This window comes from Macrobrachium nipponense, chromosome 7, assembly GCF_015104395.2.
Source record: "Macrobrachium nipponense isolate FS-2020 chromosome 7, ASM1510439v2, whole genome shotgun sequence".
Taxonomy (NCBI): Eukaryota; Metazoa; Arthropoda; class Malacostraca; order Decapoda; family Palaemonidae; genus Macrobrachium; species Macrobrachium nipponense.
In genome coordinates this window covers 17,403,067-17,427,061 of record NC_061109.1, presented here as the reverse complement: position 1 = coordinate 17,427,061, position 23,995 = coordinate 17,403,067, and the positions used below count along the sequence as shown (strand labels likewise).

The following is a 23,995-nucleotide window of genomic DNA, read 5'->3' as shown; positions in this document are numbered from 1 at the left end:
GGGGCGTGACCACAATGCAACTAGATCCTATATTATAGACCTCCAATTTCGGTACTGCATTCCTAGAGGTGCCAGCAAGGACGTGACCTGTGTAGCTGGTGCGCTCTAATGAACTGTCACGGGGAGCGTGACCACAATGTGACAGATCATATAGGTGTTGTTTAGACACCGAATGCTGTTAATGCTTCACTGGAGGTGCCAGCAAGGACGTGACCTATGTAGCTGGTGCGCTCCAGATGATTTGTCAATGGGGGCGTGACCACACTGTGACAAAAACATTTTACCCTACTATGAGGGCGAAGCAAAAACATTACCACCTGACCTAGCCTATCTGGTTAAACTTCGTAAAACCAAGGCTAATGGAGGGAAGTCCGCCTAAGGCGGCCTACCCAAGACCACAAAAAACTAAACACCTACATAAACATAATAAAAATAAAAAATAAAAAGAAATAAAATTAAAAAGTCCAAACTAACATATTATTTTCTAAAAGATAGGAAGATGCTACTCTCTGTCCCCAATATATTGTCTGCTGCGACATATGGGCCCAAAGAGTAGCAGTTTCTCGTATGAATCCTCACCTCCTGAAGGTAGTGAGAGGCAAACACTGAATTACTACACCAAAATGTGGCATTCAAGATGTCATTGAGTGCCATGTTCTTTTGGAAGGCTACCGACGTAGAAATAGCCCTCAGTCCATGCGCATTCACCTTCAACACTTTCATATCACTGTCTTGACAGGATGAATGCACTTCCTTTGAGGGCCCCTCAAGAAGAAAGCAAAGCATTCTTTGACACCGGTAACCTTGGATTTCTGACCAATCACCACAAGTTATAAGAAGGACCTCTTATAAACCTTGGTTCCTATCTTTTCAGACAGAGGGTTGACTTCCTAGCTATTGCTTAGGAGTCTGCTTCGTCTCAAGAGCCTCAGCGAGGATGTGACCTATGGGTAAGAGTTCTTGTGGGTTTGCCGATGGGGTCTTATCCACTTACTCGGCAAAGCCTAACTGGCATTTGTCAGTGGGTGCTAATCCACTCATATGACCATATACCTATGCCTATTAGCATATAAGGCACAACACCGATCCCGATCACCTGATCCTAACACGAGGGTTAGCGCTTAATTTTAAAAAGCGTTAAACTAAAAATTAACTCACTAGTTAAGGATCCAGTGTCGGCTCCCTATCCCAGCAACGTATCCGCCAGACACGAACAACCAAGAGAAAAGGATCTCTTGTAGGTTGAATTGACATCCTTCGTGTAACGGGAGGTCAACACAGAATTGCATCTCCCGTAAGTGACAGCTCATATGTCCTTTATGACATATTGTTATGGAACCAAGAAGAATTCATAAAAGCTCGCACTTCATGCATAGGTTCGAATGGACTGGACATGAGGAACTTCAGAACTACATCCAAGTTCCAAGACGGCAACTTGGGGTTGTTGAACCTTCATCGTTTCGAAAGATCTCAAGAGATCGTGAAGGTCTCTGTTGTCCGCCAAGTCCAGGCCTCTGTGTCTAAAGACAACTAAAAGCACACTCTTATAACCCTTGATTGAGAGGACTGCAAGTTTTAAGATCCCTTCTCAGAAAAGGAAGTCAGCAATCTGGCTCACAGGTCGTGGTGGAGGAAAATGCGTTCTTCTTGCACCAACTCCTGAAGACTATCCACTTCGATTGTACACTGCGTTGGAAAACGCTCTTCTTGCACTGGCGATAGCTTTCGCCATTGACGTATAAAAGCCTCTCGCTCTGGCCAACTTTTGGATAGTCTGAATGCAGTCAGAACTCAGAGCGAAGAGGCTTCTGAGGTACCTCTCGAAGTGGGGCTGTCTGAGTAGATCTGTCCTTACTGGAAGCGTCCTCGGGAAGTCTACTGCAAAGGCCATGACCTCTGTGAACCACTCTCTCGCAGGCCAGAACGGGGCGAACAAAGTCATTCTCGTCCCTTCCGACACCGCAAACTTTCTCATGACTTCCCTAAGATCTTGAACGGGGAAAGGCGTACAGGTCCATCCCCGTCCAGTCCCAGAGAAGTGTGTCTATCGTCACTGCAGCTGGGTCGAGTACTGGGAGGAGTCAGAATACAGTGGAAGCCTCTTCGTTCTGGACCGTCGCAAAGATATCCACGAGCGGACGTCCCCATAACCCCCACAGCTCTTGGCATACCTCCTGATGCAGAGTCTACTCGGTTGGCAGAAGTGGACCCCGTCTGCTGAAGAGATCTGCCCAGACAATCTCTACGTACTCATGCTACAAACTTCGTAAGGATCATGACGTCCAGTGCCCTTGCCCACAGCAAGATCTCCTTTGCCAGAGCAAAAAGGGACTGAGACTGTGTTCCTCCCTATTCTTCAAGTACGCCAGAGCTGTGGTGTTGTCTGAGTTGACTTGGACTATTCGACGAGAGACTTTTTCTTGGAAAAACTGGAGAGCTAAAAAGATGGCTGCCATTTCCTTTAGGTTTATGTGCCAGGACACCTGTCCCCTCTCCAGGTGCCTGCCACTTCTTTCCCCCTAATGATGCTCCCCATCCCGTGGTGGACGCGTCGGAGAACAACACTAGGTCGGGGCTCTGAAGCTTGAGAGACGCCCTCCGACAGCTACACTGGATCTAGCCAACATTTCAAGTGATGTTTTACCTCTCTGAAATTTCCAAGATCATGTGTAGATTCTTGTTTTCTTTCCAATTGTACTTGAGAAAAAAAATTGTAACGGTCTGAGGTGCAGTCTCCCCAAGGAAACAAACTTCTCCAGCGAGGAAATGGTCCCCAGTTAGACTCATCCATTCCCTCACCGAGCACGAATCTTTCCTTAGGAAGGCTAACACTTTGTCTAAGCCTTGCTGCTGACGTCCCTGGGACGAAAAGCTCGAAAAGCCACTGAATCCATCTGAATCCCCAGATACACGTGGATTGGGTTGGGATCAGATGTGACTTTTCGAAATCACCAGTAGTTCCAGGGACTTCACCAACGATTAAGTTGTTTGAAAATCCTTCAGACACCGCGTTTGAGTGGAGGCATGAACGAGCCTGTCGTCCTTCGAAGATAACAATTGCGAAGGAGAAGACTGAGGGGCCGCAGGCTGAAAACTATTCTTCAAAAGAGGCTCGAAGCCATCGAACCAAGACCTCTTCTTCTTCTCAACTGACACACGTTCGGGAAGATGGTAACCGTGCTCTCTAGACAACCTCTGGCGAGCTGCATGAAATCTAGAGAGCAAGGCAACTGGCGAATGAGCGGAACGAGGAGAAGGATAAGGGACTGCCTGGACTCTTGATTGGCAGCCTATCATCCTTCCTCTCGCGATGTGGCTTTGCCTTTCTCACTGCAATCAACAAAACAAGTTGTTGTTGCAAAGACACAATCATCCTTTTCGATGGAGAACATTCCTTCTCAGGCAAAAGGCTGATCCTTTGAGAAGACGATGGGCGAGGGGAAGCCCTCCTCCTTCTCACATGGACCGCCAAGGATATATCTTAGGAGCGACCGAAGCGCTCAAAAGCATACTCATCGGAAGACGTCCTCTCCGGTGAAGATCGCAACACAGTAGAAAAGAGAGAGGACGTGAAGCGTCCCCCTCCCTGAGACATACATCATACATCTTAGCTCTCTTTTACTGCGGAAAGCCTTCCAATTGCCCAGGAGACGACTGCAAAGCAGAAGGAGCTAACGGACGAGAAGCGTCCCCCTCCGAGGAACCAAAGACGATGGCCGCCTGTGCGACCGATAGCGTCTTCGTTCTCCTCAGAGGGAGCGAGACCCTCCGAGAGTTCCAACTCCTGCGCGGGGAGGACGTCTCTGAAGACTAAAGTAATCTTTCAAGATTCAAACTTCTATGGAGATTATGAGCCATGACAGTCACCTATAGACGAATCTTGACTATGAGAGATGTTCAGGAATCATTTCTAGATCATCTATGCTATTCCAGTTTTTCTGCAGGAAAAACTGGAGAGGTGTGAATTTCAGTCTATTCAGGGAAAACAAACTTCTCCAGCGAGAAATGGTCCCCTGCAATTCATTCATTCCCTCACCGAGCATGTTCCTTCCCTAATAAGGCTGCGTTTCACTTAAACAGGAGTAATTTGAAGACACTGTAGAAGATTGTTCATTTGTTTCTTCCTAAAAGTCTCCTTCCTGAGATCCATTACTATTCTCTGATTCTCGGCGAATGTCTGAAGAAGCATTACGTTGTGCGTCCATCCAAGCGTCCTGCCGAGCGTCGCGCTCGGCGCTGTCGTATTTGGCAGCGGAAGGAGTCCCCTTCATAATCGAGCAAGGGACGTCTCGGCGAGCTAATTGACTGCATCTCTTGCACATCATTCTTGTTTCGAGGGAAATCATGTGTGCTATGCCGCTGTAGACTCGGACAGAATTCTGTTACCATGCGGTAAACAGAACCGAAAAAGGTCTAATACTATATATATACACATATACATTTACACATATATATCTATACTACATACTATATATATATATATATATATATATATTATATATATATATATAGTATATATATATATATATATATATATATATATATATACACATATATATATATATATACATACATATATATGTACACATACACATCATATATATATACACATTCTACATACACACATATATATATATTGTATTTATTTTATTATTATTATATTATTATTATTATTATTATTATTATTTTTTTTTTTTTTTTTTTTTTTTTTTTTTTTTATGAAAAATTCTTGCAAAGTGAAGATGTTCAGCCATGTATGCTAGAATTCCCCTCAACCCGAGGCTAAGGCCGTGATTGTAGGGTAGAAATACGGTTAGTCCGTCAATCCCGCAGGAGAGAGAGAGACGTAACCTACTGCGCATGGCAGACAATCAGATGGAACTGAGCACTGGCATTACGCATTAGTGACAGCAGACTCAGAGAACGTTCGTCGTTCTCGCACTGCTCTGCCTGAGTTGCCACCTACACCATTCTACGAATGAATAGGTTTACTACCCTTATAGAGCAGAAACCAAAATCCATCAAACTGATATATTTAAGCGAAACTGAATTTGATAAATATAAAAGGCTAACTTGGTATTGTCCTAACAATACCTTAAATGTTTAAAAATAGGGAAACCGGCAACCCCTGAATAGTTGCAGGGAGAACCGATTAAATGTAATAAGAATAATCGTACTCTCGGTTGTACTCCGTAGGAGTAACTATGGTATGAGTATATAACTTGAACCATACAACCATTTGATAGTAATATGACGTAAGGGCAAAAATAATATTACTATGATACAACATCGCTTGTTCACCTTTACCCGGCAGATATATATATACATATATCTGACTGGTAAGTTTTATGAACAAACGTAGAGTATTTTAGACACTTGGACAGCTACCTCCCTACTACATTCTGCCTCACCGAGGTAGGGAGAGCCATCACGCGGTAGTGTTTTGTCAATGAGAAATTATACGCTTACGCGATAGAATGAACACTCATGGCATTATCACTATACTTCACTACACTACTATAACTTTCCAATGCAAACATGATTCCAGGCTACGCAAAGATTTAAGAATCACAGATAGGGTATTACCCTCCAAAGACACTATTGTAGGGCCCGAAGGCATCACAGGTCTTTGGAGGGATAAATTCTACTGGACGGGTAACTTGTGTTACACGCCTGGAGGAAGACCTCCTTACACTATCACGTTCTAGTTTACGTACCTATGATTCATAAGCCTTCCACGCAGAATCAGACATATTTTCACACTCGTTGCAGCGCTCATCAAACATACAAACATGTTTCCTACAATTCGCGCACACTGTTTGAGGGTCTACCGAAGTTTTCGGTAGCCTAACCTTGCATTCTTCCACACAACATACTCTGGCCTAGTCGAACTAGATCCAGACATCGTAAGTTTAAGGAAAAATCAAGCCAAAATAAAAACAATCCACAATTAGCGTATGCCTACCACCGATCCTAATCAAATAACCAAAAATCAATCGGGATACTCAAGTGACCAAAAGAGTTCCAAAATCCAATGACGGAGGTGCAGAAACACTTGTTTTCTGCACCGGCGACAGAAAATATCTGACAGAAAATGGGAATGGTTCCTTACGCCCGCCTCCCAGCGGCGGGAATGGGTACTACCACCTGGCCGACCACTGCGTGTGCCGGGAGTTTTGAAATTCTGTCGGACTTCGGAGAATACAGCTATATATATATATCTGGCAGGTAAGATTCATGAACAAAAAACAAGGTAACTCAACATTTTGCAACTAATTCACTGATACATGATGCATTTACACATTATCTGCATTTTCTCTCTATGACTCAGACAGGATGCATTAACCATTAAGAACATTAACAAAAAATATGCATAAGTGACAACTTGCTTACCTGTGCATCTAAATCTGCCTTATTTCCAATCAAAAATATAACAGTATTTGGGTTAGTTAAGTTCCGGGCATCGGTTAACCACGAGCTAAGATGATTATATGTAGATCTTCTAGTAATGTCGTAAACCATCAAAGCTCCAGCAGCACCACGGTAGTATGACCTATAAAACACAAAAAATGCACATTTTTATGGCCTATAAAACACAAAAAATGCAAATTTTTAAGACAATTTATAATTTTCCTAGATTAATATACCTTCAGTTTTTTTTATAGGGAATAACTCCAATGAATTTTCATACCACTGTTAATGCTTGGTAACCAGATAGGTAACTAGCTGCAATTAAGTAAGGGATCTAGAACATATGCATAAGTGGAATAGGCTTTAGGGATTGAAGTTTAACCTTTTTAAAACAAAGTATGAGTCAATCCAAATCACTTTTGCCTTTGCACCCTGATTTACATTAAAATTGCATGGTTTTAAAGGTCTCTTAAAGATTTTAGGCAAGTACGTATAACTTTTGATAAGATATAGATTTTTGAAAAGCAGATAGTCCTTGTCAGACGAATGGGTTGTGTGCTGGCCAAATTCAATTCCCCACTCTGCCAGCGTGGAATCAGAGGAATTTATTTGTGGTGATTAGAAATTAATTTCTCGATATAATATGGTTCAGATCCCACAGTAAGCTGTAGGTCCAATTGTTAGGTAACAATTGGTTCCTAGCCATGTAAAAATATCTAATCCTTCAGGCCAGCCCAAGGAAAGCTGTTAATCAGCTCGGTGGTCTGGTTAAACTAAGATATAATTAACTTACTTGAGAAGCACATACATAATACTGCTTTCTGTCTCAAAAAGTTGGTATCTGGGAGAAATGTTCTTGAATGTTTTAATATCAAACTATTGTAATTTAAAGGGTTTTAACTTTTTCTTCCTTATTTGGAGTGCTGTTCTCCAGTGTGGTCTTTGGAAGCTGACTCTTATCTCAAACTCTTGGATAGTTGTGTCATCGGTAAAGTTCATTTTAATTCTTACTGTTGACTTGTGGCACAGACATGGAGTTCATTAAGTTTATTGCAGAAAATGTACTACAGCAACTAAATTCCTATGCACCCTTCTTTATCTCATGGCTGTCTTTGCTTGCAACACTAAGCTTGCTGCTACTGGAAGATTGTTTTCTACCACGTAGCATCAGGTTTAATACTGCTCTAGTGGCTAGCAATTTTATTTTGGCTAAAAATATGTGGAATAATCTGCATAGTGCAGTTGTTTAGTCTTTGGATCTCCATATGTTTAAGCAAAGAGGAAAGCCATTCCTGCTTTCTGCTGACATCTGAATTTATGTGTAGTGGTTTTACGTTCTATTCTCTAAAATTTAATTATTTACCACATTTCCCTTTAACTTTTCTCTTTGCAGGCTGAAAATCCTTTCTATATTTTCTTAATTTTGATACTTCAGCTAATTATTATTATTATTATTATTATATTATATATTATTTGATTCTATTATTATTATTATTATTATTATTATTATTATTATTATTATTATTGGAGAAACAAATCCACAGTTATGTAAATGTACATATATTTAAGTTTAAAACAGAAAAGATAGCTTCTTTTCTGTTTTAAACTTAAATATATGTACATTTACATAACTGTGGATTTGTTTCTCCATTTGAAGACTCGTACTACTATGAGGAATTTTTAATTATTATTATTATCATCATCATCATCATCATCATCATCATCATCATCATCTCATCATCATCATCATCATCATCATCAACCCCTTGCAGAAAGGTAACATACACAAATGTTTACACATAGCTTTCGGGTAAAGTTCCGGTAGTATACATATATGTTCAAGATTTGGTGCCATACAGTTTGAACGACTTTTGTGGGAAAAATGTTCCAAGTTCCATTTATCACTATTGGCAACACTTCAGGTCATCATATAAAAGTCGGAGTGAGTTGAGAGACCTTCAGTCTTGCTTAGGGTAGGAACGAGGAATGTTGTCAAAACTTCCCATCTAAGGGAATTTGTTCCTGGTTTTAGTTCTTATCTATTATGATATTGATTGAGCTGTAATTTTAATCTGACAAAAAAAAAATTACTACTTTACTTTTGTTTGAAAAGTGTATTCTTTCTCATTTAACTAAAATTTTGTTATAAGCCCTCTAGTTAGAAATGGAGTTCATTACTGGTCATAAAAATGGCAAGAAACTTTTACATAAAGTCTCTGCATGTGTTGTAAACAGAAGAAAGGAGAATCGCATATACATGAAGCTTGTATCACTGCTCTGAAAGTTACTGAAAGCACAAAAGAAAGAGCACTACAATCTAATGAAGCCATGTCTTCCATCATTAATCACTGCACAATACATTTACCATTATACTTGTGCAGTTCTTTGCCCCATAAAGACCCACTAGCAAGCAGTGTCAGAAGTGCAAGAGAGCGTGCAAATGCAAATGAAGATTTAACTGTGACAAGAGGTGATGAATTTCTACTATACAAATCAGAAACTGCGCAAATTTACAAAACTACAAAGAACTTGGAAATTTTAAGAATTAAAAAAAGTTGGTCAAGTGATGGGACATTTACCTGTGTGCCAATTGTTAAACAGTTGTATACAATTCACGTTGTAGTTGATGCAAGTAAAATGTTACCACTAGTCTAGTGTATTACATCTAACAAAGATGATAAAACCTATGAGGAAATTGAAAAACCAGTGAAAAAAAATCAAACATGAAGAAGATAATGTGGAAGCAATTCTAGAACAGTTGTCTTTAGGAGAAACTATTGCAAGAGTAATAAAAAATACAGTAGAATAAATGAAAGAAAAAAAGTTCATGCAACTTAAAATAAAAGTACAGGTTTAGCTTATTTAAGGCAATAGCACATAATTTTTAATTCAATAAGTAGAATTTATTTTGTGTTTTATGACAAAAAAACTATTTTATTCCTTGAAATTTTTAATCATATGCTCTTTATATTTCATTTTTGTAATTGTGAATGATGAACTATATTTTAACATTTTTTGGCAAATATATTTATCTCATCGTGTTTTAACTCGTTTTTATATGCCCTTCTTTTACTGTTTTGTATTTAGTCTTGTTATTTTTGTCCATTCAGCATTTGGTCCAATAAGTATTTTATCCATTAGGCATAATGTCCAATAGGCATTTTGTCCTTCAGGCATTTTTTCCATCAGCATTTTGGCTTTAGGCATTCTGTCTGTTCACCATATAAAACACTGTAGTCACCACCCTGCTTATGAACATGATATTGTTAAGATACAATAAAGTTTTGTACATACTTACCTGGCAGATATATACTTAGCTATAGACTCGGTCGTCCCGACAGAATTTCAAAACTCGCGGCACACGCGACAGGTAGGTCAGGTGATCCACCATTCCCGCCGCTGGGTGGCGGGGTCTGGAACTATTCCCGTTTTCTAAGCCATAATTTCTCTTCCACCTGTCTCCTGAGGGGAGGCTGGGTGGGCCATTAATCGTATATATCTGCCAGGTAAGTATGTACAAAACTTTATTGTATCTTAACAATATCATTTTTGTACAAGTAACTTACCCAGCAGATATATACTTAGCTGATTGGCACCCTTGGTGGCGGGCAAGAGACAGCTAAAAACAAAATAATATTTAAACTAAATACATTAAAAAACAGGAAAAAACAACCTATGTTCTTGGATAACATAATCCATAGTTCCTACCTTATTGGGCTGAAGACTTCATGACTACTGTCGATGAGTCTGCTTGCCTCAAGAGTTTCAACGAGGAATGAACCTATGGTTGAATAACTCTTTGGATCGTGTCAATGGGGGCTAGCCCAGCTTATGCGACAGAGCCTATACTGGATCGTACAATGGGGGGCTGACCCACTTACATGGTAGAGCCTTGACCTTTTGTCATATCAATGGAGACTCGCCCTCTTACATGACAGAGTTAAGGTTATTAAACAAATCACAAAGAGCACTGAAGCCAATCCCGATCACCTGACCCTGTTAGTCTTGTTACAATCTATGAATTGTAAGAGGGTCCCTATTCCCTCTGACAATTAACCAATAAAAACAACCACCAATAAACAGTAATTTAAGCCTTAAACTAAATAGGAAGGATTAGCCTCAGCCCCTTCTCCCAGCACTGAATTCGCCGAAACATACGCTCCCAGAGCAAAGCACTTTTCGTACGAAATTTTAACATCTCTTAGGTAATTCGAGGCGAACACCGAATTACATCTCCAAAATGTCGACTCTATAAGAGCCTGAAGCGACCATGTTTTGTGAAATGCCATCGACGTAGCTATGGCTCTCACTTCATGAGCTCTCACTCTGAGAACCTTGAAATGCTCTTCTTCGCATTTAAGGTGAGCTTCCCTTATTACATCTTTTATGAAGAATGTAAGGGCGTTCTTAGAAATCGCTCTTTTCGGATCTCTTACAGAGCACCAAAGACTTTCTTCTGTACCTTTCAGCAACTTCTTCTTCTCCAGGTAGAACTTGAGTGCCCTGACTGGACACAAAGTCCTTTCTAGTTCTCTCCCTGTTAATGAAGATATTCCTTTTATCTCAAAGCTTCTTGGCCAAGGCTTTGAGGGATTTTCATTTTTCGCTAGAAAAAATGGTCGAAAGGAGCAAATCGCTGAATCTTTCTTAAACCCCACTTTACCTTCCAAAGCTTGCAACTCGCTCACTCTCTTGGCTGTTGCTAACGCAAAAAGGAACAAAGACTTTCTTGTTAAGTCCCTAAACAAAGCTGCGTGAGACGGTACGATTTTTCCGACATTAGGAACTTGAGGACCACATCCCAAGTTCCAGCTAGGCTTCTTGATTACATGTTCTTTCGTGGTCTCAAAAGACCTTATAAGGTCATGAAGATCTTTATTGTTTGTCAGATCTATTCCTCTATGTCGAAAAACTGAGGCCAGCATACTTCTGTAACCCTTCACTGTTGAAACTGCCAGGTTACAGTCTTTTCTCAAATATAGGAGAAAATCTGCGATTTCAGTTACAGAGGTACTGGAGGAGGATATTTTCTTTTCCTTACACCATCTTCTAAACAACTCACTTCGACTGATATACTTTAGAAGTGGAGACTCTTCTGGCTCTTGCAATAGCCTTCGCCACTTCTCGTGAAAAGCCCCTTGCTCTGACAAGTCCTTCGACAGTCTGAAGGCGGTCAGACTTAGAGCGGGGAGGTTTTTTGAACGAAACCTGTCCGAAGTGGGGTTGTTTGAGAAGATCGTTCCTTAGTGGAAGCGATCTTGGAAAATCCACTAACCACTCCAGCACCTCTGTGAACCAATCGAGAGCCGGCCAAAAGGGAGCGATGAGGGTCATTCTTGTTCCTTCCGAGCAAGCGAACTTCCTCAACACTTCTCCTACTATCTTGAAAGGAGGAAGGCGTACGCGTCCAAGCCCGTCCAATCTAGCAGAAAGCTGTCTACTGCTACTGCTTGAGGATCCGAGATCGGGGAGCAATAGGTTTCTAATCTGTGATTCTTGTTGGTCGCGAACAGGTCTATATTGGGCCTTCCCCACAGATGCCAAAGTTGTTGGCAAATCTGAGGATTGAGAGTCCATTCCGTGGGTAGGACTTGTTCTTTTCTGCTTAACAGATCTGCCCGGACATTTTTCTCTCCCTGCACAAACCTTGTGAGGAGAGAGATCTTCCTTTCCTGTGCCCAAATCAGCAGATCCTTTGCTGATTCGTACAGGGAAAAGGAATGCGTCCCCCCTTGCTTCTTTATATAAGCGAGGGCTGTTGTGTTGTCCGAGTGAATCTGAATCCCCAGACCTGAGACCTGTTCCTCGAAATGAACCAAAGCTAGATGAATGGCTGTTAGCTCTTTCTTGTTGATGTGCCAGGACACTTGTTCTCCTTCCCAAATGCCTGACACTTCTTGCGAACCTAGGGTCGCTCCCCACCCTGAATCTGAGGCGTCTGCAAACAACGCTAGGCGCGGGTTCTGTAAGCGAAGGGAGATTCCTTTGCTTAGTTTCTGTGGATCTAACCACCAACGGATATTCTCCTTGATCCGTTTCGAGATTGGAAAAGTCTCTCCCAGATTGTTGGACTTCCAATCCCACTTCTCCTTCAGATAAAATTGAAGGGGTCGTAGGTGAAGTTCTTCCTAAGGAAACGAACTGTTCCATCGAGGATGAGGGTCCCCAGCAAGCTCATCCATTCCCTCGCGGAACAATGTTCTTTCCTTAAGAAGACTGACACCTTTTCTAGGCAGCGTTCTCTCCTTTCCTGCGAAGGATACGCTAGAAAATCCCGAGAATCCATCTGAATCCCCAGATAGACAATACTTTGCTGGGGAGTCAGCATGGATTTCTCGTGATTTACTAAAAGTCCTAAGGACTTTGTCAACTTAGAGTAACTAAAAGGTCCTCCAGACATTTTTTCTCCGATTGGGCTCTTATTAGCCAATCGTCCAGATATAACGAGATCCTGATCCCTTCCAGATGTAGCCAATAAGCTACATTCTTCATGATGTCCGTAAAGACTTGAGGGGCAGTCGAAAGTCCGAAGCACATCGCTCGGAACTGGAACACTTTCCCTTGGAACATGAACCTCAGATACTTCCTTGCTGCCGGATGAATTGGCACATGGAAATACGCATCCTGAAGGTCCAGGGACACCATCCAGTCCCCTGGACGAAGAGCAGATAGAACAGAGGAAGACGTCTCCATTGAAAATTTCTTCTTCAAGACAAAGAACAAAGAAATTCAGGGCACTGACGTCTAGAACTGGTCTCCATCCCCCCGATGCTTTCGGTACCAGGAATAAGCCGATTGTAGAATCCTGGAGACTGGAGATCTTGAACCAGTTCTACCGCTTCCTTGGAAATCATCCGTTCCACTGCTTGCAACATAGCAAGCTTTCGGACCGGATCCGAGTATCTGGCGGTCAACTCCCTTGGAGTTGTCGTCAAGGGAGGATTCTCCCTGAAGGGGATCAAGTATCCTTTTTTCAGGATAGAGAGGGACCAGGAGTCCGCTCCCTTCTGCGCCCAGACTTTGGCAAAGTGGAGTAGCCTGGCGCCTACTTTCGTCTGGAGGACTTGCTGTTCATCTAGACTTCCCGAAGGACCTTCTAGATGGTCTACTCTTTCTCTCTGGTCTTCGACCTCTAAGAGGGGCTCTAGAAGAGGAGGCCCCTCGAAAGGGCTGAACAAAAGAGGGTCTCTTTCTTCTCTATCGGCACTGCCGGCCTAAACTTCTTGGCTGAGTGCGTGAGGAGATCTTGAGTTGCCTTCTCCGTAAGAGATTTCGAAACCTCTCTAACCGTCTCTTGTGGAAAAAGGTGCGGGGATAAAGGAGCAAAAAGAAGAGATGTCCTTTGCAAGGGTGATACTGCTCTTGCTAAGAAAGAGCTAAAGACAGATCTCTTCTTCAATAATCCCGTTCCAAAAAGAGAGGCAACTTCCACAGAACCGTCCATGACCGCTCTGTCCAGGCAAGCCAGGACGCTCGAAAGTTCCTCCATGGAAACAAACGTCCGTGTCCTGAGCTCTCTTCGCTAATGCTCCTAAAGCCCCCCAGTCCATAAAGTTGAAGACTTCTAGGGTTTTAAAGAGGCCCTTTAGAAGGTGGTCCAGCTCACACATGCCCCAAGTCGCCTTAGCAGACAGCAACGACTTCTCTAGCAGAGTCCACTAAGGAAGCAAAATCCGCATCCGCGGAAGAAGGCAGACCTAACCCCATCGGCTCTTTGGTCTCGTACCACCTTCCTGGTTTGCCTGTTAACTTGGAAGGAGGGCAGGAAAAAACTGTCTTGCCCGCTTCCCTTCTGGAAGTCAACCACTCTGAAAAAGTTTTCAATGCCTTTTTCATACAAATAGCGGGGCGCATCTTAACGAAGGAAGACGATTTGAGAGCTTTAGTGCTGGACATCAACGATCCTGGTGAAGGAGGGTCCGCAGGATGAAGGGAGTCTCCGAACTCCTTTAGCAGCAAAAGAGAAAGTCTCTTGTAGTCCGAAACTGCTACATCTACAGGCTCTTCGTCTTCCGATACCTGGTCCAACTGATCTACAGAAGGAGATCGTTTTGGAGTGATCTGGCTCTTCCCGGGAGAAGAACTCCTTTCCCGAGAAGGGGAGCGCAGAACATTAGCACTCCTATACGAAGAGTGAGGCTCCTGTCTGTCGGCAACACTCTTGTGCCTACTAGACTCTTGTTGTCTAGGTTCGTCGGGTTCGTGGCGCTTGCTAGGCTCCTGGCGTCCTGATTCAGGGCGCTTGAAAAGATCCCCGCGTCCTGATTCCTGACGCTTAACAGGCTCTTGGCGCCCTAACCTACACTTGACGCCTAACGTACTCCTGGCGTCCTTGTTTTTCTGGCGTCCTAACTCCTGGCGCCCTGACTCCTGACGCCCTGACTCCTGGCGCCCTGACTCCTGGCGCCCTGACTCCTGGCGCCCTGACTCATGGCGTCCTGGCTCATAGCGTCCTGATTCCTGCCTTCTAGCAGAATCCTGACGTCCTGAATCCAGAGTTCTAAGAGGCTCTTGACGTCCTTCCTTGCGTCTTGCTGCCTCTTTGCGCCTGTCTGGCTCCTGGTCCTGAAGACCCAAGGGATCCTGATACCTAAATCGGTTTCCCGGTTCCTTGCACCTAAACCGATCGAGACTTCTGCTCGATGCGCTGTGTCTAAGAGGGCGCTTCGGGGAAGACAGCCTATAGGGCGAAAGGGCTCTTCTCTCAGGAGAACAACTCCTATCCGACGAGTCTCTCGACGAAGGCGATAAACGTCCTGGAGATCGTGAGAGTTCTCTCCTATACGAAGAAGGACGCTTAGCGGAACTCTTAACAGGGAGCGAGACATCCTTCCTCCATGTAGAGTCCTTAGCAAAAGAGCCTACGAGCGAAGCTAATTGCTCTTGCAGATTAACCAAAAACTTCTTGGTCGGATCCTGAAGAGCAGGCTCCTCTTGTCTAGTCTTCTTAGGTTCCCGAAGGCCAATCCTCGGGAAAAACGCTCTGGGGCGGGGATGGAGTCAGCAGCGTCTCCTTTAGGCGCCTTCCAGGCTCTCTTCAAAGGGCGCGAACGGGAGGCCGAACTCCATCCTCGTCTAGGAGAGGAAGAGTCTGAGGCCGAAAAACACTCCTTTAGGACGCCTTTTCTGCGGCAATCCGAGGCAGCCTGGGACTTAACAACAGGATCTGCCGAAGGGACGCCTGACCGTTGGGGATGTCTGCATCCTCCCTGCGGCTTTCGACATTCCTCCTCCCCTGGTCCTGGGAGTTTGGAAGAGGTCTAGGCCTAGGAGCAATGAGGACCAACCGGTCAGACGCCCCCTCCACTGCACTGGGGACACTGCACAAATCACTATCACCACTCTTACCTTGGTTTAGAGCTCGTAGCTGAGCTTGAAGTTTCTAAATTGAAGCTTTTATATTTTCCCTCTCTGACGAAGAATCTTTGGATTCAGAACAGGGAGAAGCAGCTGAGGCTAAGGGAAAATTGTTAGATGGAGAGTTAATTTCTTGTTCTAAGGAGCAAGATCTACTAGATGACCTAGCTGAAGCCTTCCTCACTCTATCTCTCTCAAGCTTCCTAACATATGATGATAATTCCTTCCATTCAAGCTCTGTAAGGTTCTCGCATTCCACACAGGTGTTAATAAAAGAACATTCATTCTCCCTGCATTTAGCGCAAATACTATGCGGATCCAATGCCGATTTAGGCAGCCTAACCTTACAGTCTTCCCTACTGCAAACTCTAAACATAGGTGAAGCCTTAGCGTCAGACATCGTGAAAGAGTAGTCAAAACCAAAGTCGAAAAACAGTCCACAATAAGCGTATGCCAAGCCAGAGAAAAAACAGAATACGTCACCAAAAAACCAATCCAAATTCTCGGCAAACGAGTTGAAATCCAAGATGGAGGAACGAACAATAGGTGTTGTCCGTTCAACCGACAGAGAAATTATTGGCTTAGAAAACGGGAATAGTTCCAGACCCCGCCACCCAGCGGCGGGAATGGTGGATCACCTGACCTACCTGTCGCGTGTGCCGCGAGTTTTGAAATTCTGTCGGGACGACCGAGTCTATAGCTAAGTATATATCTGCTGGGTAAGTTACTTGTACAAAAATTCAGATTCAAACAGACACGTCACAAGTTAAAACTGTGTTCCGGAGATTCCCTTTGCCACCAATAAGTTCAAATTTTGCACTGCGTGCCTCCTCTGCTGGTATGAATTTTTGCAAAGAACAAAACGCAAAGAAGAAGGTGTTCCTTTAACCCCTTCCTTGATCATCCAGAGTATTCTCGTGATTAACTACCATGTATTCTTCTTACAATCACGAGGACACTCATTCATACTTGTAAAATATTCCTATGTACTTATCTTTATCTTCTCGATTTAACTCATTCTTTGATGAATTTCCATTTTCTATTTTTCCTGTGCCCATAGAGAATGTTTAGTATGTATTTCTGGGCTCAGCTCGTGTCGGCCTATGAAAGGATCCTTAATATCATTCTTTCTAGGTAAAATTAATCTAAAATTACCAGAGAAAAACAAAATTAAGAAAATGTCAGTAAAACTGACTCGCTCACTCTTAAAAAGAAGTGTCGGTATGGCAATAGGGGCGAGTGGGAACACTACCACGAGACATTCACCAATTAGAACTTCCAATCAGAATCCCCACAAGAGAGAGCTGATACCAACAGGTGATGCGGCCGCTACTACTACTACTAGAGGACGCCACGGACAACAGCGCCCCTAGCGGACATCCTTAATAATTAGCGCCAGCGTTCGGACGCATTCTCTTTGTGCTTGTGCTATTTACGAGGAATTTTATCACCATTCATCATGGAACGTTCTGCCATCGCAACGGCTAAGTTAAGTGCCTCATAAGTAATGTTTTACTGTATTTTTGTCTTCCGGGAACCAGTATTTTCCTTCTAATAGGTCATATACGGTTTCCCGGTTGTCTCGTGGCGGCGCCATGCTGCCTCGTTAAGAATTCCCGGTCCTCCATACTGGGACTTCTTATACTTATGGGCTTTCTATATTACGTTCATCGTTTTTTACATCGAGTTTTAGCTAGGTTAGCCCCTTTACCATTTCTCTTAGTTTGGTATTTAGGGCTATTCTATGTTCCAGCCCAGCATCCCGGCTCTTGCTCTTCATCGGCTATCGCTGGCTCCGAGTAGGCTTCTGTTCCTCGGAACAGTTTGCCTCCTCCTGGGCTTCTTTTTCTTCTACTAAAAGTGTCTTTTCCATCTTTACGATGTAAATTTATTCTATTTAGGGTGTTAGGCTAGCCTAGGTGCATGTCCCATGTATTGGTACAGCCTGGTTCACGTGGCCTTCCTTCCACAGGTTGTGTTGCTCGCGGCTTAGGCCACTTGCGGTCACGTGTTCCATCGCACCTTCCCCTTCCCCTTCCCTCCCTACCAGGTATAGGGAGGCGCTGGGGGACCCTTTGGTTGTCTTGACAACCTCAGTTGCCTTCCTCCCTCTCTCTCTGAGGTGGCCAGGGGTTCCTCCCAGCGGGGGTATAGGGCGACCACTCAATAAGGGTACCGGGTTTCCGAGCGGGTAGTTGTTGAGAACGGGGAGGAGTAGGCCACCCCCCCCCTCTCTCTCTCCCGCCGTGTTACGCCGAGACCCTCCCCCCCCCTTCCCCAGTTGCTCAGCCACCTTCCCTTTCTATAACGAACGGAGCCTTCCGCCGCAGCCGGGGCACCTTTGGTTATAGATTACTGGCTCCGCCAGCGGGCGGGGTGGTCACTACTAGTGGTCGGTTGCTTGCCTACTATATCCTTACATCTCTCCCCCCGCTACCGGAAGGGAGCTTGCTTCTTACCCGGGCACTCTTCTAGTAGACGGGTGGAGAAAGGTTTGATATTATTGTTATTTTTAAGGATATACCCTAATTTTACGATGATTTGTTTAATTTTATTATCATATGTTTACCATCCCCGCCATTATCCGTCGTGGTTTCCTTTTACCACCACATCTGGTTGGATTCTATCTCTTGTCTCCGCCGCCAGCGGAGCAATAGCCTAGGACAACCAACCATTTTCTACCACACGTATTATGGCGGGGCTCTGGTTTAATCTAACTTTCTCGCTCCGGCACCAGCGGAGCAACTGTTAGGCTGTAAGTGTTCTCCTGATACTTATGTATCTTTCCACTTACAGGCTACCAACTGTCAGGTCCTGGGATGCAACGCGACGTGTAACGACCCCTGCGGCCACGATGAGTGCAGGTCTCACGCTCCATGTGCCACGCCGTACAACGATATGATCGTCTGGCACCCGGAAGCCTGCGCCATCTGCTACGACCTAGTCAGTCAGCTGGTGGAGGGGTAAGTCGATTATAGACTTCTTTATCATTTTACTAACAACTCTTAGACATAAGTTTGTTAACCCCGTTCCGCCATTAGAAGCTCATCTCACCTTTTTTTTCAGGCTGCTGGTGTGAGGGAGGTCGCCCTTGCTTCCCTGAAAGCGTGGGTAGGCGGCTTCGGGAAGAACGCCGCCAAAGGCCAGCCTTACATCCTAGACAAGAAGCTGGCCGTACAGATCTTCCCCGCGGGCAAGTCAACAGGGTATGTTGACCCCTTGTCCGCAGCCCCTCTCATAGCCTCCATCCAGCAAGAAATGCAGCAATCTTTCGGGGTCTAGCACACAGGAGTCGGTCCCCGGACGTCGCTACCCTGGACGCCTCAACATTGAGCCTATGGCGGTAGGGGTCAGAGGATTTGTTGGTTGAGGTAGGTGTGTCGGGCGCCCAAGGTCTTTCCTTGGGCGCTCCTGGATCTTCTCCTGTCCCTTCTTCAAGCGCTTCTTTCCAAGGCTTTGTGGGATCTGAGATCCCTACCCGCTCTCCCGCTCTCTCTGTACCCCCAAAGGTGAAGGGACAGAGAGAACCGAACCGACCCACCCTAGTTAAGACGACTTCTAAGAAGTCATCTTCGTCTTCTTCGGCTAAGAAGTCTTCGACTTCTTACGCTGACGCGGTGAAGGCCAAGCCGAGCTCTTCTTACTCGAAGAGCTCTAGAAGCAAGTCTTCTAAGGAGAAGGCTCGCGCTCCCGCCGAGCCAATGCCTTCTCCGGCCTCCACTGCATCCACTCCGGTAACGCCGGTGGGAGGAGCGGGACCCAGCACCTTTGATCCCACTGCTTTCTCAGCAGTGGTGATGCAACAGGTGGGTCGAGATGGTCGGCTCTCAAGTCTCCGCCCTGGGGACGAAATTTGAGCAGATGTTCGCACAACTGTCGAGCACTCTGTCTCAATCGGGCCAGTCCATCCAAGATCTCTCTAACAGAGTTAGAGAGAATGAGGACCGAGTAGCTGGGCTCTCTCAGGTCCCCCCTTCCAGTCTCCCCAGTGACAAGTGCTGGTATTTTCCAGCTTCCGCCATACGATTCTCTACCAGCTTTCTCTATGGAGAACCCATGGAGAGTAGCCGCCTACGCTCCGTTTAAGGATGGTATGATCTCTATCCCGGAGTGTGGAACTCGAAGGATTGAGAGGACTTCGAGTTTTATCCTCCGGGTTTGACGCAGCCTTTCATCGGCTATGCTAGGCTGACCGTAGCGGCTCTTACTAGGGAAGACAAGATCTCTAGGAGAATGTTCTCTAGAGTAGGGATCATGCCCAACGTGAATGGGTTCACTGCCTTGAGGACTGGGAGTGCACAAACACCAAGCTCCAGGCCTATAAGAGTCCTTTCACTATTTTTGCGACGGAAGAGGAGGCTTCTCTTCCGTTCGCTACAAAAATAGTAGAGACGACTCTTCAGGCAGTCCTCAAGGATGAGCCCATGCCACAGCTAAGGGAGGCGAGTCTACTTCTCCGCTCTTCCCAGCTTTTGGAGAATTGTGGGAGAACTTGCCAGCCACGTTCACGCTTGGTAAGCTCAAACCGGACTGCGCCATGGACCAGTTCGGCGAAAAGCTCCCAAGGCTGCCTGATTCCTTGATTCAGGCGGAGTTCGACGCGCGAACTAGGTTTGGCAGGTCCCTCAATTCACTGATCATAACGGAGATGGCTGCTCTCTCGTATGGCACGGAACCTCTGTTTAAGATCTTGGCCAAATCCCAGCTTCAGACGGTTCAGACGGATGCTTTCGACTTCTTCCAAGCTAGGAGGAATTGCCGAAAGCACGTTCTGCAGGAGTGCACTATTAGGCACGAGCCTAATAGACTCCTGGCTTCTAGCATGTGGGGAGCGGATCTCTTCCCAGAGTCCGCTGTAAATGAATACACCACGAGGCTGCTAGGCTCAACCAGAGCCTTAGAGCTAGGTGGGGTATTTCATCTAAGAGGAAGCAAGAATCCGTCCCCACTGCTGGTAAGAAACCAAAGAAGTCTGGTAAAAGGTTCCAGCCTTACCAGAAACACCAGCAACAGCAGCAATTTGTTCAGGCCGTCCCGGTTACCCAACAGGGACAACCTGCTACTTCTAAACAGAACCAGCCCATCCTCCTGCTGTCTCCTCAATCACAACCTTCGACCTCCTACGCACTCTCGCCGCCTTCAACCCTACGGTATGAAGGTCAGGGCTACCCTCCCTTTAACAGACAATCGAGAGGTAGGGCGAGAGGCTACTTTTCCGCCCGCGGGGCGCAGAAGGGCGACAAGGGCAAGCAGTTCAGAGGAGGGCGTGGTGGTCAACCCGCCCATCAACAATGAGGCTCCCCAGGTAGGAGGAGGCTGTTCCTCTTCCGTCACATGGTGGGTTCAGCAATTGGGCACAGAGCATAGTGTCCAAAGGATTGGGTTGGAGTTGGATCAAAGATCCTCCTCCAATCAAATCATTCCGCCAAATACCATCAAAGGAATTGACAGATTACGCGGAGGAACTCCTTCAGAAAGGAGCTATTGCGAGAGTCAAGCATCTAAAATTTCAGGTCGCTTATTCAGCGTGCCAAAGAAAGGCTCACAAAAAGAAGGGTAATCTTAGACTTGTCAAAGCTAAACTCTTTCATTCGTTGCGACAAGTTCAAGATGCTTACCCTCTCGCAAGTAAGGACCTTACTTCCGCTGGAGCCGTCACATGCTCCATCGATCTTACAGACGCATACTATCATATCCCTATAGCCAGACACTTCCGCCCATTCCTAGGATTCAGGCTAGGAATCAGACATTCTCATTCAAAGTGATGCCCTTCGGTCTGAATGTAGCCCCCAGGGTATTCACGAAAATAGCAGAAGTGGTTTGTGCAGCAATTGAGAACTCAGGGGAATCATGGTAGCAGCATACCTCGACGATTGGTTGATCTGGGGCACAACTGATCGAGGAATGTCTCAAAGCCACCAAAAAGGTAGTTCACTTTCTGGAACATCTGGGGTTCCAGATAAACAAAACGAAATCCAGACTTTACCCCCGGAGTCTCGTTTTCAGTGGCTGGGAATCCAATGGGATTTGTCCTTCCACAATCTGTCAATTCCAGTGGCCAAACGGAAGGAAATAGCAAAATCTGTCAGGCAATTTCTCAAATGCAAACAAACATCAAGGAGAAACCAGGAAAGAATCCTAGGGTCCCTTCAGTTTGCTTCGGTAACAGATATCCTCCTGAAAGCAAGGCTAAAAGATATAAAATCGAGTTTGGCGATCGAGAGCAAACGCCAAATCTCGAGACAAGTTGTCAGTAATTCCACAGATCCTTCGCAATCAACTCCGTCCATGGTCATAAGTACAAAGAACTTAGCCAAGCGGGTACCCCTTCAATATCCCTTCCAGTGTTAACCATTCACACGGATGCCTCCTGTCCGGGTGGGGGGATATTCTCAGTTCAAAACAGGTTCAGGGGACGGGTTGGTCAGTTCAATTTCGCCAGCTCCACATAAACGTTTCTGGAAGCAATGGCAGTATTTCTTAACCGTTGAAGAGACTGCTTCCCACCCCCGAAAAAGTCTCCATCTAAGGCTAGTTTTGGACAGTGCAGTGGTAGTTCATTGCATCAACAGAGGAGGGTCCCAAATCCAAGCATGTGAACCATGTCATGATAGCCATCTTTGCCCTAGCAAACAAACACAAATGGCATCTGTCCGCCACTCACCTCGGCTGGGGTAAGAAGTGATAGCAGCAGCTTTGTCCCGGTCAGTTCCTCTGGAATCAGAATGGTCCCTAGACGACGGGTCATTCCAGTGGATATGCCGGAGAGTCCCAGGTCTCCAAGTAGATCTCTTCGCCTCACAAGCGAACCACAAGCTCCCTTGCTATGTGGCCCCCAACCTGGACCCTCTGGCTTATGCCACGGACGCCCTGTCGTTAGATTGGGATCAGTGAGAAAAATTTATGTTTTTCCTCCAGTGAATCTCTCTTGAAAGTCTTAAGCAAGCTGAGGACTTTCAAGGGAATAGTAGCTCTGATTGCACCAGACTGGCCCAAGAGCAACTGGTATCCTCTTCTTCTGGAATTGGGTCTCCGACCTCAACGGATTCCCAATCCCAAGCTGTCACAATCAGTACAAATGAGGACTGTGTTCGCTTCCTCAGGAATTCTTTATGGACTTCATGAAGTTTGCGGCTAATAAAGATGCTAATATTGATCCACAAAATATTCTCTTCCTAGAATCAGATAGAGAGTCAACTATTAGACAATATGACTCAGCTGTTAAAAAAATTAGCATCCTTCCTGAAAGACAAACACTACAACCATGACAGTTAATCTAGCTATATCCTTTTTCAGATCCTTGTTTGAAAAAGGTTTAGCAGCTAGCACTATTACTACTCATAAATCGGCTTTGAAGAAGATCTTTCAGTTAGGTTTTCAGATAGATCTGACTGAATCTTATTTCACGTCTATTCCTAAGCCTGTGCTAGACTAGACTTCTCAAAGGCCTACTGCAGTTTCATGGTTTTTAAATGATGTCCTCAAACTAGCTTCAGATACTGACAACTCGTCCTGTACATTCATAATGCTTCTTAGAAAGACATTATTCTTATTAAGCCTAGCTTCAGGAGCTAGAATTTCAGAACTGTCGGCTCTATCCAGAGATGCGGGTCATGTGGAATTCCTCCCCTCAGGAGAAGTTCTGCTTGCTCCGGATCGTAGTTTTTTGGCTAAAAATGAGGATCCTCTGCAAGGTGGGCCCTTGGAAAGTCATCCCTTCTCTTTGCCCAGTATCAACTTTAAGAGCCTTTCTATCTCGTACATCCTCAAGATCCTCAGGTCCTCTCTTCATGAGAGAGAAAGGTGGTACTTTGTCAGAAAAAGGTATTAGACAACAAATCCTTTACTTCATTAAACAAGCCAATCCTGATTCATTTCCAAAAGCACATGACATCAGGGGAGTAGCCACCTCAATTAATTACTTTCAACATATGAACTTTGAGGATCTTAAAAAGTATACTGGATGGAAATCTCCGACAGTCTTTAAACATCATTATCTAAAGTCCTTGGAATCTTTAAAATTTTCAGCAGTAGCAGCGGGAAACATTGTTTCTCCTGATACTGTATAGTAGTTGTAGTACAGATCCAGGTCTCCTTTCTACCTACCTCATCCAACATGCCTCACCCTATCGCCATGCTACTCGGATATCCTAGCCTTAGCCGCTGAAATCATATTAGTGGATTGTCCCTTAAATTTACTGTGTTTATTGTAATTTTAAGTACTTTA

General features: G+C 44.8%; 1 protein-coding gene across 2 annotated transcripts in view; it reads right to left on the bottom strand.

The window, feature by feature from the left end:
• The window catches only part of LOC135217411 (ras-related protein Rab-14), a 220,134-nt gene that overhangs the window by 57,698 nt on the left and 138,441 nt on the right, over window positions 1-23,995 (bottom strand). For both annotated transcript variants that reach the window (XM_064253253.1, XM_064253254.1), the window contains one exon: window positions 6,394-6,553. In XM_064253253.1, the coding sequence (XP_064109323.1) occupies window positions 6,394-6,553 (160 nt within the window). The remainder of the gene's footprint in view (window positions 1-6,393; window positions 6,554-23,995) is intronic.